Raw genomic sequence first — 16,323 nt, forward strand, 5'->3', positions numbered from 1 at the left:
ACTCTGAAGTCAGTTAAATGCTTGCAATTAGTAATAACAGAAGCATAATATACAACAATAGAACCGACGATACAATGCCTATTCACTGGCGATAAAAAATGCTTAATTTTACAAGACTTACGGCTAAAAATTATAAAATATTTAACAAATATAAAATTGTATTTACACGCCAACCACCGAAATTCATTCTTTTCCCTGTTTTTAATTTCCATGCCCAATATTTGAATAAATAACTTAATATAAGGAGACATTAGAAATAAATTTATATGTAAGCTATAAAAAAATAAATGCACATTCGCAAGATTGTGTTTTTCGAAATACTTGCTTAGGGCGCAAATAAACTAAAAATTTCAAAAGGCCATCCACTGTTCGCTTAAATTATAAATTCAAAAATAATTATACAATCTGTGACGTCACAGAACTTCCCCTGTTAATATTTTTACATTAATTCAAATTACGAATGGCTTCTATTGGACGAATATGTCATTTTCGATGACGTCATAACTCTATAAGACTTATGCACGAATTAATAATAACAGAACAGCCCCCAAATAAAACAAAAATTCAAAGAAACCTCAACTAGCTAACAAAATAAAGACCTTTTCACTTGATACCACAGCCATTGATGTAGTTAGATGATATAAATTCTCAGACGAACATCTGAAAACAAAAGTATTGCAATCGTAAGTCAAAATTACAAAGTTAAAAAGACGATTCAACTGATATAATAACAAAATAATATATGAGCTCAACACATAGTCCATAACACATTTGATAATATTTAATAATGGCTTCAAGTATATTAAATCGTTTTGATTTTTTGTCAAATTATTATAGTGATTTATTGGACTTTTAATAATGGTGCTAGTTGCCGCACTACTCGGTAACGGCTTGACTGATTGTTATGAGATTATAACTGCATATTATGTAGTTATACGTCTATCTTTCTTCTAACTTAGTGGCAGGGTAAGCTAGGATGTATAATATGAAGATTTGTATAGTGAAGTTCCTAATAGATACACTCGCCATTAGTAAACGTGTCAACGAAGACGTTTAAATAGATGCTGGTCTAAATATGTGTTTGGCCACTCATACAAACTCGTAGATGACTGATACAGGTAATTCTTCTTCCAGTGCATTCAGCCAACTGAATAGACTTCAACAAAAAAACGTTCTACCCTAAAAAATGCAGCCCACCGTTTCTTCTAGCGCATTCAGCCAACTGAAAAGACTTGAAATAAACTGACGTTCTACTAACTACCCTCCTAGACTACAAATAAAAACGTTCCTACCCTAACCAACTACCCTCAAAAAACCATAGCCCACCGTATCACGCGGTGCGTGCGCGGTCAGTAGGCGGCGAGCGAGCGCGGCGTGAACACGTGCACGAGCGAGTCCCAGCCGCAGTCGGCCACGCGGTGCGGCCGCAGCGCGCTCCAGTCCAGCCCGTACGTGAACTCCGAGTGGTGGCGGATCGTCTCCAGCGGCTCGCAGCCGCGCTTCACGTCCCATATCCTGCCGTTTGCAATATAAATTAACATTTACATATGGCCTGTCTATTGCAATATAAATTAACATTTACATATGGCCTGTCTATTGCAATATAAATTAACATTTACGGGCTGTCCAATGCGTTATAAATTAATATGTGGGTAGTTGAGCACGCTTCGCAGCTAGTTGGACCAGATCGTACCGAAGTACCACATCCCCACGTGCTTTGTATTTCGTACAGCGAGGGGGGGGGGGGAGCTGGAGGCTCGTTTCCTTTTCCACACCCTTCCTAGTCCTAAATATCCAGTAATAAACTCTTAGTCTTTAAAATCGGACAACGCATTCGCAGCGGCCCTATCTCTGCTAATGTTCATGGGCGCGGGTGATCGCTTACCATCAGACGATCACCAGCTTAGCAAAAAAAAAACAAACGATGGCGAAACATGATTTCATGTGCGTCTAAATAATTAGGGCATTAAAAATGCACAGTGGCTAAATTATATATTTTATGTCGTCAAGAAATGGGTACGGTATGGAGAGACAGCGTCCCTTAAAATTTGACCCTCATGGACCCAGAACACTCACAATTACAAGATAGGAAGTTGCTGACCCAAAATATCAGCAGTTAATCATATCCTGCATTGAATGCATGCAATGAAGCTTAATTTGTCGAAAGGTTAACTCACTACGTAAGTAAGTAGTATAATAGCAATTGTAGTTAATTGGAGTATAAAGATGAGGTTTGTAAAACAATTCTCACCTCGTAGTGAAATCATATGAGACAGCAGCAACTACCGAAGACGCGTGAGGCGAGAATTGAACTCTCCTCACAGCGCACTCACAACCTGAAAAATAATAAAATATATCATATGAAGCAGTAAACGATGACTAAACTTTCTATATAGTATATACTATTCCACAATCTATACATTTTTATGGTACACTTTGCTGAGAAACTGTGACACTTAAAGGTTAAGGTTTCAATTGAGCCTATGTCGTCATGCCTAGATGTGTTATCGATCTTCAAAATATAATTTTAACCACATAAAAAGTTGAATGTTTCACTAGTTAGAAAACTTCTCGAGTCATCCTAGAGAAACGCTTTTCCGGTTAGTATTATATCCCATTTCAAATTCTTTATACATAAAGATATAAAGAATTTGAAATGGAATACAATATATTAAACTAGATAGATATTTAACTTTTTAGACCCATGGATGCACAGATATATAAAATATATATTTTTTTACTCTCTTTGACTCAAACCGACAAAAATACCGCAATTCAATTCAGGTAGAACTTTTTATACCTACCCCAGAATACCGAATCCCATCCCGGCCAGAAAGCCATTACTTCATGATTTAATAACCAACTTCCGAACACAGAATTTCAGAATAATTTTAGCAGAATGCATGTCTGTCAAAACGACATTATTCATCGTCTCTTATGAACATCCACACAGAAAAACACACAAAATTACAAAATCACTATACCTTTAAGTGTGAACATAGGTGCTGTAAGTCTTCTAAGGTCCCAGCCTCGAATAAGTCCATCAGAACCTGATGTAGCTAGCACGTGTGCCTCCGCTTTACTCCAGTCACATGACAGTACCTACAATTTTGCAAATTTATTTGTCTTGTCGGCCATCTTAAATTAAAAATTTTATATAGCATTTTACACGTCCCTTTTCAGATTTAGGGAGTTGTGGAAAAATGTATAGGTACTTAATCCGACATTTTGTGGAGGCCGCCATCTTTGGCCGAATTTTATGAAGCATAGTTAAGAATATATGAAGAAGAATAGCAAGGAAACTAGCTTTCAAATTAATAAGCCGGATAGAAATCAGTCCATCTATTCGAGAGCTATGATTCCAAAGATAGATCACAGGCAGATCCCTCCTTGCGTCGGGGGTTAAAAATTAATGTCCACTCTATTCACTTGATGAAACGATATCAAAATACAATGTTTTGTAATATTCATTACATTATATCAATATTATCATAATTTTATAAGTAACAAAGAATTTTGTAATCAAAACACGAACTAAAAGTGGTACCTATGTATGAGACATACCACATTTAGTTAATTATTTTTATCTTTTTTTCCGTGTTTTCTTTTCACGTAAGCGCGAGAATCTGAACAAATTAGTCATCCGGATTGACGATGGGAAAAATGAAAGGGCTTTTCCGCCCACGGTTCTAAACACAGTAGCATTCGCATGCTATTAGATTTAGTATCTTCCCCAAGGCTCAACCGGACTCAATTCGGGCCTAAGCGTGTGTGACTTCCACCATTGTTTTGGGTATTGTGTTAATAACTATAGTATATGGCTATTTATCGTACTTCTAATATCAATCTTCCGATACATTCTTTTCACAGAGAAAATTTTGAAACATATTTTATTTTATACATAGTCTACAAATCATAAAATCCTTTTACAAAACTACGTGCCAAAATCCACCAACTGCAAACCTAATAAACACACAAAACTAAACCTTATTGCAACCACATAAAGCTCACCTCAGCGTCATGCGCCTTGACAACGGCCGCAGGTCTGGAAGGTTCCGTACAAGACCACAGCTTGAGGTGTCCATCGCCGGACACCGACGCGAAGGTCGCCGGAGAATGGGGGGAGAACGCAGCGGTGTAAACCAGCTGCGAGTGACCCGCGAACGTGCTGAGACATGTCTCTGATTCGGGGTCCCACTGAAATGATTGGGATATTTATAGTAACTTAGATGAAAAGTTGTTTATAAGCTTTTAATTTAAGAAAGGTAATTAAATGGATTAATATGCAGGAATATCGTTCAATACTTTTACTATAATTTATTACCAAAGTGCCACTTAAATGTATGGTATTTTTAAGCCATCCTACTAATCCTATCCTACTAATATTATAAATGCGAAAATTTGTGAAGATGGATGTGTCTGAGTATGCTTGTTACTCTTTCACGCAAAAACTTCTGAACCGATTGCAATGAAATTTAGTACGCATCTACGTATTGTTCCAGTTGTCCAGCTATCTATCCCGAAATTCCTTCGGGACACCGACTTACGGGTGAAACCGCGTAGCTCATAATCAATTTTTCGAAAGAAAGTAAGATACACAGTGAAAATGGTTTAAAATCAAACATTATATTATATTTAGGAATATTTATATCTATTATTGGTTATTAACTTCTATCGCTACACACACCGGATAGACTAGGAAAAAAAGTCACGTAGTCACAGCAATCGGGAATTATGAAACTTTCTACTGGTGAAAGGACATTTTACATTGTATCAATAATTTTTGAGATTATTTCTTACAAACAAACTTACATAATGTAGCGATTTATAAATAATATTATAGATCGGTATTTATAATAAAAAGATAGATATTCCGTATTATTCGATAGTATATTCTTAATAGTATTATTATATATTGCCAGTTTTTTTGCTTTACCATTAAATTTTAAAACCATTTATCCATTGTTTAATTGTCAAATCAAATTATACCTAATACCAACTAATATTTGAATGATGTTAGTTGCCATACGGTGGTTTTTTTTTGCACACTGACATAATGCCAGCCCAATATCAATACAAAGGTGTTTTATCAACCATTTTACATCTTGAAAGATTATGTACTAATGAATAAATTAGTCATCGACTAAAATATCTTAGATTTTAATTATTTTATGTCATAGTATATCTGAATATTACTCTGGCTTTTTTAATTAAAAGCAAAGCGATGTGTATATATGATATCATTACGATTTACCATCCAAACATATGAACGAATATTTGATGAAATAAATATCACAACAGAATGGTAAAAAAATGTTAAATAATTGACAGAGTGTTTATTATTGAAAACTAATATTCTATTGTGGAAATATTAACGATAAATAATAGATGTACGATTTTCTCATCAAGGTAACCAGAGAAAGATAAAACAAACAAACTGTTACTTTCGGTTTAATTTGAAGACACAGCAAAGAACTTATAAATAGGCAAAAAGTGAAAAGAAATTTAATTATAGTTCAATTTTTGTTTTTATGTTCTAGGATCTCAGAAATACAAATTCATCAATAAAACAAACAACACACTTGAATTTATTACCTGACTCGGAAAAAAAAATTCTGCCCTTATTACACCAAGAATACTCTAATATGGACTATAAACTCACGCAATATGTTGATTCAAGTATGTTGCCAAACAAACGTATATCCCAATGTATATGGGGTATTTATGGCTATTAGAAACACCAACCTACTTTAATACCTACCAAATATGTGCATAAAATTTAAAAAACGCATAATCGCACTTGCCTTTTCCCAGAAGTATGGCAACTAACATTGTGACATGAGACTATTACATATTTATAGATTTACTTTGCACTGATGCAAAGAAAAACATTTTATTTAAATCCCAAATTTAATTACTTTTTGTTGACGCTAAAAACGTATCTTTTAAATTAAGTATTACTACTACCTACCTATAATAATATAAATTACCTATAATAGATTGTGCACTTTCATTTCTGATTTTAATAAGAAAAATTTCTTATTGGAATTTTTTCTTACTAATAAATTAAGAAAATAAGGTATGCTCTATATAACTCAGAGAAGTGACAGGCTGGTTGGAATATAATATAAGGCAAATATCTCAGATTTTTTTAAATGACACAAAAACGTAAGGTAGGTGATTACACCTACCTAGGTATTAACCTAAATTACGTTTTCGTGACCTTATTTAACCAAATCAACTCTTATCAAACTAAATGGGAGGGATGTGTGATGATCAAACAGATGTGTCTGAAAACCTTTTGGTCAAATAATAATTTCGCTATTACAAATATATTTAACGAAGCATGGTGAATGACACTTAAACTGAAACAAAGGACCGCAAAGTCCACATAAGATTATAATTCAGTTGATATTAATTAATCACCTTCTTTTATTATTAAATTTTTAGGCGTAGAATAAATATCAAACAAAGTATTTTTGAAACTTTAAGGAAATTAAAAATGTTTACAAGAATTTTGTTTATATAACATAACAAAGCAATATTAAACATACCTATATAAAACAAGAATAAATCTAAGGTGTGTGAACATTGTACCTCAATACAGAATTAATTTAAAACAAACAAAAAATACTGCAACGAAACAAACAACTCACCAGTTTCACCGTCGTATCCCAGCTCGCGCTCAACAGATGCGTCCGCAACCAATCCACGGAGCACACTTCGCTGCGGTGCGCGCGCAGCACGCGCAGCGGCGCCGCGCACCCCACGCGCCACACGATGACCGTGCCGTCGCCGGACCCGCACGCGGCGACACTGTCTGACGTGCCCGACCACGTCTGAAAGAGTTTTGGAACATTCTAGATGCCAATAATCCACAACAATTTAAAACACAACACTCAGGGTTTCGATAGGACTTGAAATGGCTATCGTGTCAATCCTGACCAACTATTTCATGTAACTGGGAACGGTCTATACTCCACGCACACGCAGAAACATTATATGGCGTGTCTAAACACATTTATGAGCTATTTGAATAAAACCTTTCGATTTTTACGCAATTTTAACTGCATATAATGTTCTAGAACATTTTAGATTAAAGACCCTTACAATATGTTGGTTTTTGAAGTATATCAAGTAAAAAACATAAGATAACATTCAGTCGAATTGAGATCTTTATTCGTTTTTGGATTTATACTTTTTTACATAGATATATAGATAATTCATGTAAAAGTTGCTTTTTGCCATAAATACTTATATAACAACTTAAAACACGTTTTCATGAGTAGGCTGCATGGGAAGCCTAATCCCAGTTATTTTAACTCTGCTCTATGTAAACTAGTTTCAACTAGATAGAAATTATACACTTCACATAGACACTACTACATATCTGCATGCTACCTTAATATGCATAAAGGTAGCATATTTGTAGTTTTACATAAAACATCATCTATTTCAGTACCCAATGCCTTAGATAGAGCTACAACAGAAAAGTAGATGGGTTTGAATTTCTTTTGGTTGGAATTTCTTTATATTAATAAAAAATAATTCAATTAAGTATAACTTCGATTACGAATTGTACTTTGTTTTTCCAATGTGCAATTTTTAAATAGATGACTATCAAGAAATAAGAACGCTTAAACCCTTGGCTTCAATCCCTAAAGAAGACTGAAAAAAGGAAACCACAGACAACCAATAGACTGAAGAATTTAAGACTGTCTAGGTAAAATAAATGCTTATAAACAAATCAATATGTCAACACAACAATATGCTTGTAAAAATATCAATTTTTTACAGACCGTACAATGTAAATTTAATATTTTATAGTGCATGATAAATAAACATAAATTCAACACACGCAATAATTATATAGTTTATGTAAAACAGGTTGTAAAAACCATGTGGTTCAACTGAAGCAAAATTAAATGAAGGTAAATGAAAAGATAAGCCTCTTACAGGCCCACGTCAGGCGCTCGCATAACTGCACTACAGAGGCTTCAAAAGGTTACTCATACTATATTTTGTTCTCAATCGTGACCTAATGCAATAAACTTTAATGGGATTGAATCAGTTAAACGGGCAATTTTAATAAATATTGTAAAATATTATGTTACGGCATGTTTTTAATTGAGTGGGGGTGGGTGTTTAGGTACACTTGGTATTTATTTAATACTTCTGGAAGTTTTTATTTACCCACATATATTCTGGGAATGCTAATAACTCTCCTTTACTGTAAAATAGGTTGTTGTCACTAAATATATTTATATTTCCTCAATGCATGAACAATTTTTTTTCATGTATAGACTATTTTCAGTTTTGTCACAGTTGTACACACAGACTGCAGTTTCACAAAAACTTTCATGTTTTGTTTCACAAGCAAACTTGTGAACATGTAATTCAAAAATTACATGTCATTTTAACATATTTTCATCAATTTCAAAAATGGAAGAGGTTATCAATTATATTTTGATTTTTTATTTAAATCTGACTATTAAAAAGTATATTAGTTTCTTGTTAAGAATAGTTATTTATAAACTTACCTTTTTTTTTACTATTTCTTATTGAAAATACACAAAAATATAGATAAAACATTTATATCAGTTTCTCTTTTAAGCTATTTTAGAAGATAAGTATTTACATTCTAATGACAAAAAAATGACATTCTAATAGTCTTTACTCACTCACTACCGTCCTGAAAAGACAATGTTGATTGAACATACAACAAGATATGAACAAACTTTTGATGCAGTTTTGTCCAACATCAGTAAATAACAGTCTGATATACTCACAACGTCGAACAATCCATCAGTCCATTCCAACTTCTGTAATTCCAACACACTTGTTCCATCTGATGCAATTTCCAAGAAAAATAAGGTGCCTCCACCAGCCAGACCATAGTACTGACTCGTAGCTACTGCCAAGGCATCTGGACGAGTTCTAGAAAACCTTACACTGTAGCCATGCCGGCCAGGTGTGAGGAAAGTGGGCATACTGAGGGTGTAGCTGGAATATGAAAATCATATTTTAGAATTTAACTTTAACTAAACTTCAACTTTACACTGTTGAAACTAGCTTCAAAATAGAATACTAAGAATCATTTAAATAAATAAATAGGAAATAATTTGAGTAGAATTATGGAACAAAAAATGAAGTATATTGTTTCATTAGTGGGTGCAAATAGTAAAGCAAAGTTATTATTAACCATATCATAAAAAACTAGCACAAACTGAATAGACATTTATAGTAAAAAATAATTACTTGTTTATATACTACCAATTAGTTATATAACCAATAGAACTTATATCAAATTACTAATAAGTATAACCTTGTAATAAGCTAAAGAGGCACATTTAGAAATAAGATATCGAAATGTTTAGCCTCTTGCTTCGTTAGTTTGTAAGCTAGACATGAGTAAACAATGGTAAATAATTGAAGTTCTAATAAGATTATATCTAAAATTTAATTGGTTGAAATTTTATGGAAATCTGCATATTTTTGCATGCAATCTGGTATACAATAAATACAATTAAAAAACAATAAAAAAGTAATTGAAAAACAATCTACAGTCTATTGAAAGTATTAAAGACCAATGAAATACATCGATTAGTTTAACAGAAATAAATAAATTTAATACTGACACATCCAGATATTCTCTTTTCGTTACATATGCTAAGAATCCCGAAAACCTTAATTCGTTATCATATAAGATTCCAATTGGATTAGAAGTGGTATTTATTTTTAAATCTTGATAAATAAAACAATTTTCACCAATTTATCTCGATCAGAACTGTCAAAACACGCACGTCATTTTGACTTTTCCTTGACCGATTTCCAAATTTTTTGCAGACGTAGTGTTGTGTACAATTTATCGATTTTATTGTTACAAAACAACGTCATACGAGTTTAATCCAATTTGTGTCTCCTACGAGTTAAATCTCATTACGTTGCTACTTTATTCTCAGGAAACCTCATAGTTTGCTAGTATAAATAGGTGGAAGAGGCCTAGACTCATCACTTCTGGTGAACGCCTCACAGCCTAAACATTCCAAAAACAATCCAACTAAATACGAAAGTATACTAAGTTCAATTTTTCCTGTGGTCTTGTATCACTTCCCTCAAGCAAAATGCTTGATTACCTATCCCTTATCTTTGTGGTTGCCGTGAAGGTTTTCAAGAAAACCACCCCCAATGGAAAAGTTACGGTGTACCTTGGCAAGCGTGACTTCATTGATCATATAGATTACTGCGATCCTATCGATGGAGTGGTGGTCGTTGATACTGACTACCTGAAAGGAAGGAAAGTTTACAGCCAGGTATAAAAGTGTTGTGAAATAGTGAAGTTATGTGAATTTTGTGATTAGTGAAGTGCATTCTCTGGATTTATATTATTTGTATCTGTGCAGCTCGTGACCACTTACCGCTATGGTAGGGAGGAAGATGAGGTTATGGGAGTCAAATTTTCCAAGGAAATGGTCATCGGTACGGAACAGGTCGTCCCAATGGTCAACTCCAAAATGGAATTGACACCTGTCCAGGAAAAACTTCTGAAGAAACTGGGTCCTAATGCCTTCCCATTCACCTTCAACTTCCCAGAGATGTCTCCCAGCTCGGTAATGAATTTATTTATTTTAACTAAAAGTAACCCAAAAAAAGTAACACGGAGGAAATATCTTTCACGCAATAAATTATACTTTTTCATCCTCGATTATATTTATTAATTGCTTCTCATTCAATAATAGGTAACTCTGCAAGCATCCGATGAGGACCAAGGCAAGCCCATGGGCGTTGAATACTGCGTCCGCACTTACGTTGCTGAGAGCGAAGACCAGAAGAGCCACAAGAGGAGCTCGGTCACCTTGGCGATCAAAAAGGTTGTCTGAACTACAGCTTTATAAAATACTTCGTTTTCTAAACCATACTGCTAATTTTGTTTTTTGTAACAGCTACAACACGCACCTGCCTCCCGAGGCCGCCGCCTTCCTAGCTCTCTCGTCAGCAAGGGCTTCACTTTCAGCAATGGAAAGATCAGCCTCGAAGTCACTTTGGACAAGGAAATTTACTACCATGGCGAAAAGATCTGCGCGAACATCATCGTTTCCAACAACTCCAGGAAATCCGTCCGCAACATCCGTTGCATGGTGGTCCAGCATGTCGAAATTACCATGATCAACTCGCAATTCAGCCGCCACGTTGCTTCCCTGGAAAGCCGTGAAGGTTGCCCAGTTACCCCCGGCGCCAGCCTGTCCAAGAGCTTCTACCTGGTTCCCCTTGCTCGCAGCAACAAGGATATCCGCGGTAAACAGAACACATGAAATTTTTTTTGCCTCTTTTCTTCAAATCCAATCATTGCATAAATCAATTCAATATTTTTTCGCGAAACAGGTGTGGCTCTAGACGGCCACCTGAAGGAAGATGATGTCAACTTGGCCAGCTCCACCCTGGTGACCGAAGGCAAATGCCCAGCCGATGCTATTGGTATTGTCGTGTCCTACTCCGTCCGTGTCAAGCTGAACTGCGGTACTCTTGGAGGCGAGCTCGTTACCGATGTGCCATTCAAACTTCTTCACCCTGCTGAGGGTAAGGCATCGTTGCAAAAGTAATAACACAGTTTTAAAAAGAGGTTTAATATTTATTGAATCTGTCCATTCTAGGATCTGTTGAGCGCCAGCGATTCAACGCCATGAAGAAGATGCAATCCATTGAGCGACACCGCTACGAAAACTCTCTGTACACCAACGAGGAAGAAGACAACATTGTCTTCGAAGACTTTGCCCGCCTCAGGATGAACGAGCCAGAATAAGCAGACGGAGGATCGTAAATCGATAAAAAAACCAAAAAAAAAGAAAAAAAACTTATAGAAAAACAAAAAAAAAATTACACGTAACCAAGCAAGTCAACCTCGTAACTTATCTTCATCGATTGGCAACTATTGGCGACCCTTATTGTTACCTTATTATTATTACCTTAGAGTATACATCAACTCATTTGTATACTACCTTCATTATCATGACATTAAAAAAAAATAGTTTATCGTTTATAATATTCAAAAATGTGAGGCATATATATTTTATTAACAAATTATGTATCTAAATAAAAACATCATCCTTCATTGTATCCAACTTACCTTAGAAAATTAAATAAAAAAATTCACCAGATTTACTGAGTTTAACTTTCACTTCCGACCTTTAACCTATTTCAACTTCTAATTTAAAAATGTAAATGTTTAATGTGATCACTATAAAGTCCTGCACTACACTAACACTGTTTCGAAATGCAATTCAACAGCAGATATGACCACCTAAGCCCACCTTTTATTGTCGTTTTTTTAATCGCAAGGGTCTTCATTCCCTACTTGATGTATGCACCTTTTTTATCTTGACTATCATAACATTCTTATTCTAACGATTTGCATATATTAAATTTGATGCATTCCCGACCACAAAATATACTATTAAAACTGGCGATATATTAATTGCTATATTTATTTAGAAGGCGCCCATATTTATAATTACTTATTTACACCACTTGTAAGTCAATAAAGCCTGAAGGGATTTTAAAGATAATTATTAAAGATATGTTGGATTTGTGTGGCACAAACATAGATTATTATACATAATGTACCTAAACACTCTACATATAATGAATTAAAATGTGAGGAGTAGTTGCTACGAATTAAAATTTTTCGACAAATCAGAATTTTATGATGTCATGTCCATTACACAGCTACTGAAAGATTTTCTCGCTAATGGTCAAACAAGCTGTGACTGACTGAAGTTCCCATTGTCCTTAAAGTTACTAGGATTCGTCCAAAACCAGTTTGACCGACTTATGTGAAAAAGGACTGTCGAATAATCCTTTATGTGCATGCCTTACTTTTACTATATGAGTTTTGTGGAAATTGCGAGTAATTTTCGTTAACTAGAAAGAGACATTACGTATAAACTATATTGTTTGTGAATTAGTATAAAGTTATAAATTGTGTTAATGCCACAAAAGGCTGAAAAAAATAAAATGTAAGCCACTGTTTGTAATATCAACAAACTTCTGTGGAATGCATGATAATCCACCACATTGAATTGAATTTATCGGCATTCTCGATAGGCAGATTCAAAGACATTTAAGAAAAACTTAGAGTAGAGTATATTCTGAAGAAGCTTTCAATAATATATAATATTTCTAGGGTTTCATCGTCAGAAGCACTGATCCGATCATGAAAATTGCTTCACTAACAGAAAGATAGATATCCATGAGTGGCAAAGGCATTTTTATCAACACGGGTCAACCTGGGCGAAGCCAGGTCAAACAGCATATTACATAAAGTTAGATTCAGGTTTCTATTATTTTGAAAATATCATAAGATACGTCTGCTTTATGTATTCTATTTTATTTTTTAAAATAGCGATTCTTATGATTTATTATAAATATTTATAGAAAATGTTTATTCCGATATCTTTATAATATATTTTAAGTAGACATTATGTCTACAGTAAGAAGTTAAAGGTGATGAAGTGTAAAATTCAATACAAACAAACAAGAAAAGGTGATCTTTTTTCATCTCAGCGCGTGGCTTTATTTAAACATCAATAGGGTACACGCAGTCTCCCCTTTCGTACAGTCAAGATTTAAGGGACGTTTTATTGTTTAATTTATAATTATTATAATTGACTACAAAGCGTATAGAATAATAACTATTCGAAGATACTTGAGAAATGTTTAATATTGTTATTAAGAGGAAAGATTTGTATGTAAGTATGTTTGCTATATTTTCATATAAAAACTGCTGGGCCGATTAAAAAAATTCTTTCACCATTAGAAAGCACGTACACGTAGATAACTACGGGCTATATATGTACCACGGGAGATGCCGGGGTGAAACAAAAACATTAAAAAAATTAAGCCGAATTGGTCGTTCGCTTTACGCCTCGTTTGATTCATTTTTACACGCTTTTTATTAGCTTCACCTGTATGTTTGTTTGTAACCGACTTCTTTGGGCGCGATTTTGACCCACTTTAAACGGCCAGATTTCGTTCAAACTTTGTAGATTTATTGAGGACCGATGACAATACACTAATTTGATAAAATTATTCCATTTTTCAATTTGCAAAATATGATAAAAGCGTGTTTTTTAGTTTTTTTAAACTATTATAATATATTATTATTTATGTAGATGTTTGGTAACCAAGCAACTTCAAACAACCTACTGATATTAAAATTTCCATTGAAACTTTCGGTATGTTTAAATCCTTATCTACAAACTTATCATTAGTTTTTACGAACAAATTAAAGCCCACATGTTAAACAAATCACATAACGGTGATAAAAAGCTGATAACGCATCATTGTCTGAACTTACCTTTGTGTAGCCCTCATGAGAAATTTTGTTATTGCTTGACCCTTATTTTAAATATTTGAAGAGCTGTAAGGACAATTTGATAATAATATGTTATTAATTAAATGCGTAACTTAAGTTTTACATAATTAACATTCATAATGCAATTTTAAATTGGAAATTAATTTAATAAAAAGAAAACAATTTAATAGACAACCATGCTATTTATTTGTAAGGCGTCATCTTTCAATCCTTGGGTTAAAAACTATTCCTTGAATTACTATTACACTAGTATTTCAATATTTAAGTTTTAACAAATATTAAATCGTTATTCTTATCTTATGTGTAATCAATGGAACAATAAAAAAATCGTAGAAGACAACTATGCAAAACTTTCTCAGGCCAAAGCTGGCCAAACCAGTTGTGGACAATGGTGTCTATGAAGACACTGTCCCTTAAATTGCAAGGGTTCGTCCAAACCAGTTTGACCGCTTCGTGTGGGAAAGGACAGTCAAATGACCCTTTATTTGCATGTCTTCGATTGAAGGTGAACTATTGTTATGCAAACGATACAACCCTTCCGCGTGGCAAGTGTAAAAGGGATCATTTGTGCTAAAACATTTTATGGCATACTGTATCAAACCTTATGTGAGAGTGTTATAGCTGAAATTAGGTTGCATAATATGTTTGTTGTACTGAAGACATTGCTATCAAGAACTGGTTTGGATAGAAAGTGCAGGAGGGGCGGACAGGACAGTCCTAGAGCGTGACAACCGTTATTGTGCAAGGATTGTTAGTAGTCTTATGGGAATTTCGATATCAATTTAATTTGGTCAAAATTTATAGCCATATTGTTTATATTGTATTGTGTTTTCTAGTATGCTTTGATTAATAGTGCTATATCCAAACTTCTGATAGAAGAAAGTTGCTTATATTAAATGAAGGTAACAATTGAAGGGGTGTCTATCGGATCTTTTATGTCTCTGATGGATAAGTTTTTCTATATTACTAAGATTAGACTTGATTACAAACCATAATAGGTACTCTAAAGTGTTTTACGGCAACCGTCAGCAATAATTAGAAGCCTTGAAACTAACTAGACAAGTTTTCTTTTTGTTCAGATTTAAAAAAGACTTTATTTATTAATTACTTATAATTTGATATACAGGGTGTGGCATAATAAATGAATGGATGGCGTTCAGGGAAATATATTTCGTGTTTTGCAAAAGTCTCTCGGCTTATTTAATTGTATAGTGCGATTGTCATGTCAAATTATTTATTTAAAATATAGCATATATAGATTTTAAATTGATATAGTATGATCAATTTAGGATGTTTTTAGGTTAGATGAGAACTACGTTCCGAAACTTAGTATTTTCTTGTGTTCTCCACCTATTTCTCCGCAGTTGGTATGTTGAGTTATTTGATTGTTATTATATTAAAATTATGCATGTTTGTTTTTATGAAGTCTGTAATATTTAATTAATTACGTATGTATAGATGATGCATTGTATATAATACAATAACATTCTCACAATTAAAGTACGTATGTATGTAAATTGAAGAGACTCTTTTTTCCATGAATACAATTTAGACAAATTTTGTTGTGCTTAGTTTTCGCATGAGATCATCATTATCAAAAATAAATATGCTCTCGGAAGCTTTCCTTTTTCACTATCACGGTTCATGAAGTATGTCAAAGGTTGTATAGTGTATACCCTGATGACAGACGGGTGTACCTACAAAAGAAGACTAATTGGGTCCTTTTTACCCGTTAGGTACGTACGTGAAAAGAGAAGTGAGATTTTTGGGATAAGTAGGGACATAAAGTAAAGAATGAATACTAAATTTAAAGATAAAATGTTATAAATTAATTAAAACATCAGATGCCAAAGTTCGAATGATAATTTATAAACGCATTTTTATCAATGAATACAAATTCTTATCTACATAACATACGCAAAAAATTCTTAGTACAAACACATTTAATTCTT

At 33.7% G+C, this 16,323-nt stretch overlaps 2 protein-coding genes across 2 annotated transcripts; one reads left to right on the forward strand and one right to left on the reverse strand.

Annotated features, from left to right (window-relative positions):
- Positions 1-432: 432 nt before the first annotated feature.
- On the reverse strand, positions 433-9,801 carry LOC119831314 (peroxisomal targeting signal 2 receptor). Its single transcript, XM_038354616.1, has 8 exons — positions 9,639-9,801; positions 8,790-9,003; positions 6,657-6,839; positions 4,012-4,197; positions 2,985-3,102; positions 2,252-2,336; positions 1,327-1,515; positions 433-660 (listed from the first exon to the last, which is right to left on the reverse strand). Exons 2-7 carry the CDS (start codon positions 8,988-8,990, stop codon positions 1,350-1,352), a joined length of 939 nt encoding a protein of 312 aa, XP_038210544.1. The 5' UTR covers positions 8,991-9,003; positions 9,639-9,801; the 3' UTR covers positions 433-660; positions 1,327-1,349.
- Positions 9,802-10,124: 323 nt separating this feature from the next.
- On the forward strand, positions 10,125-12,155 carry LOC119831313 (arrestin homolog). Its single transcript, XM_038354615.1, has 6 exons — positions 10,125-10,313; positions 10,404-10,610; positions 10,740-10,871; positions 10,944-11,295; positions 11,383-11,577; positions 11,652-12,155. Exons 1-6 carry the CDS (start codon positions 10,125-10,127, stop codon positions 11,798-11,800), a joined length of 1,224 nt encoding a protein of 407 aa, XP_038210543.1. The 3' UTR covers positions 11,801-12,155.
- The last annotated feature ends 4,168 nt before the right edge of the window (positions 12,156-16,323 follow it).

The sequence above is a fragment of the Zerene cesonia genome, chromosome 13, assembly GCF_012273895.1.
Source record: "Zerene cesonia ecotype Mississippi chromosome 13, Zerene_cesonia_1.1, whole genome shotgun sequence".
NCBI classification, from domain to species: domain Eukaryota; kingdom Metazoa; phylum Arthropoda; class Insecta; order Lepidoptera; family Pieridae; genus Zerene; species Zerene cesonia.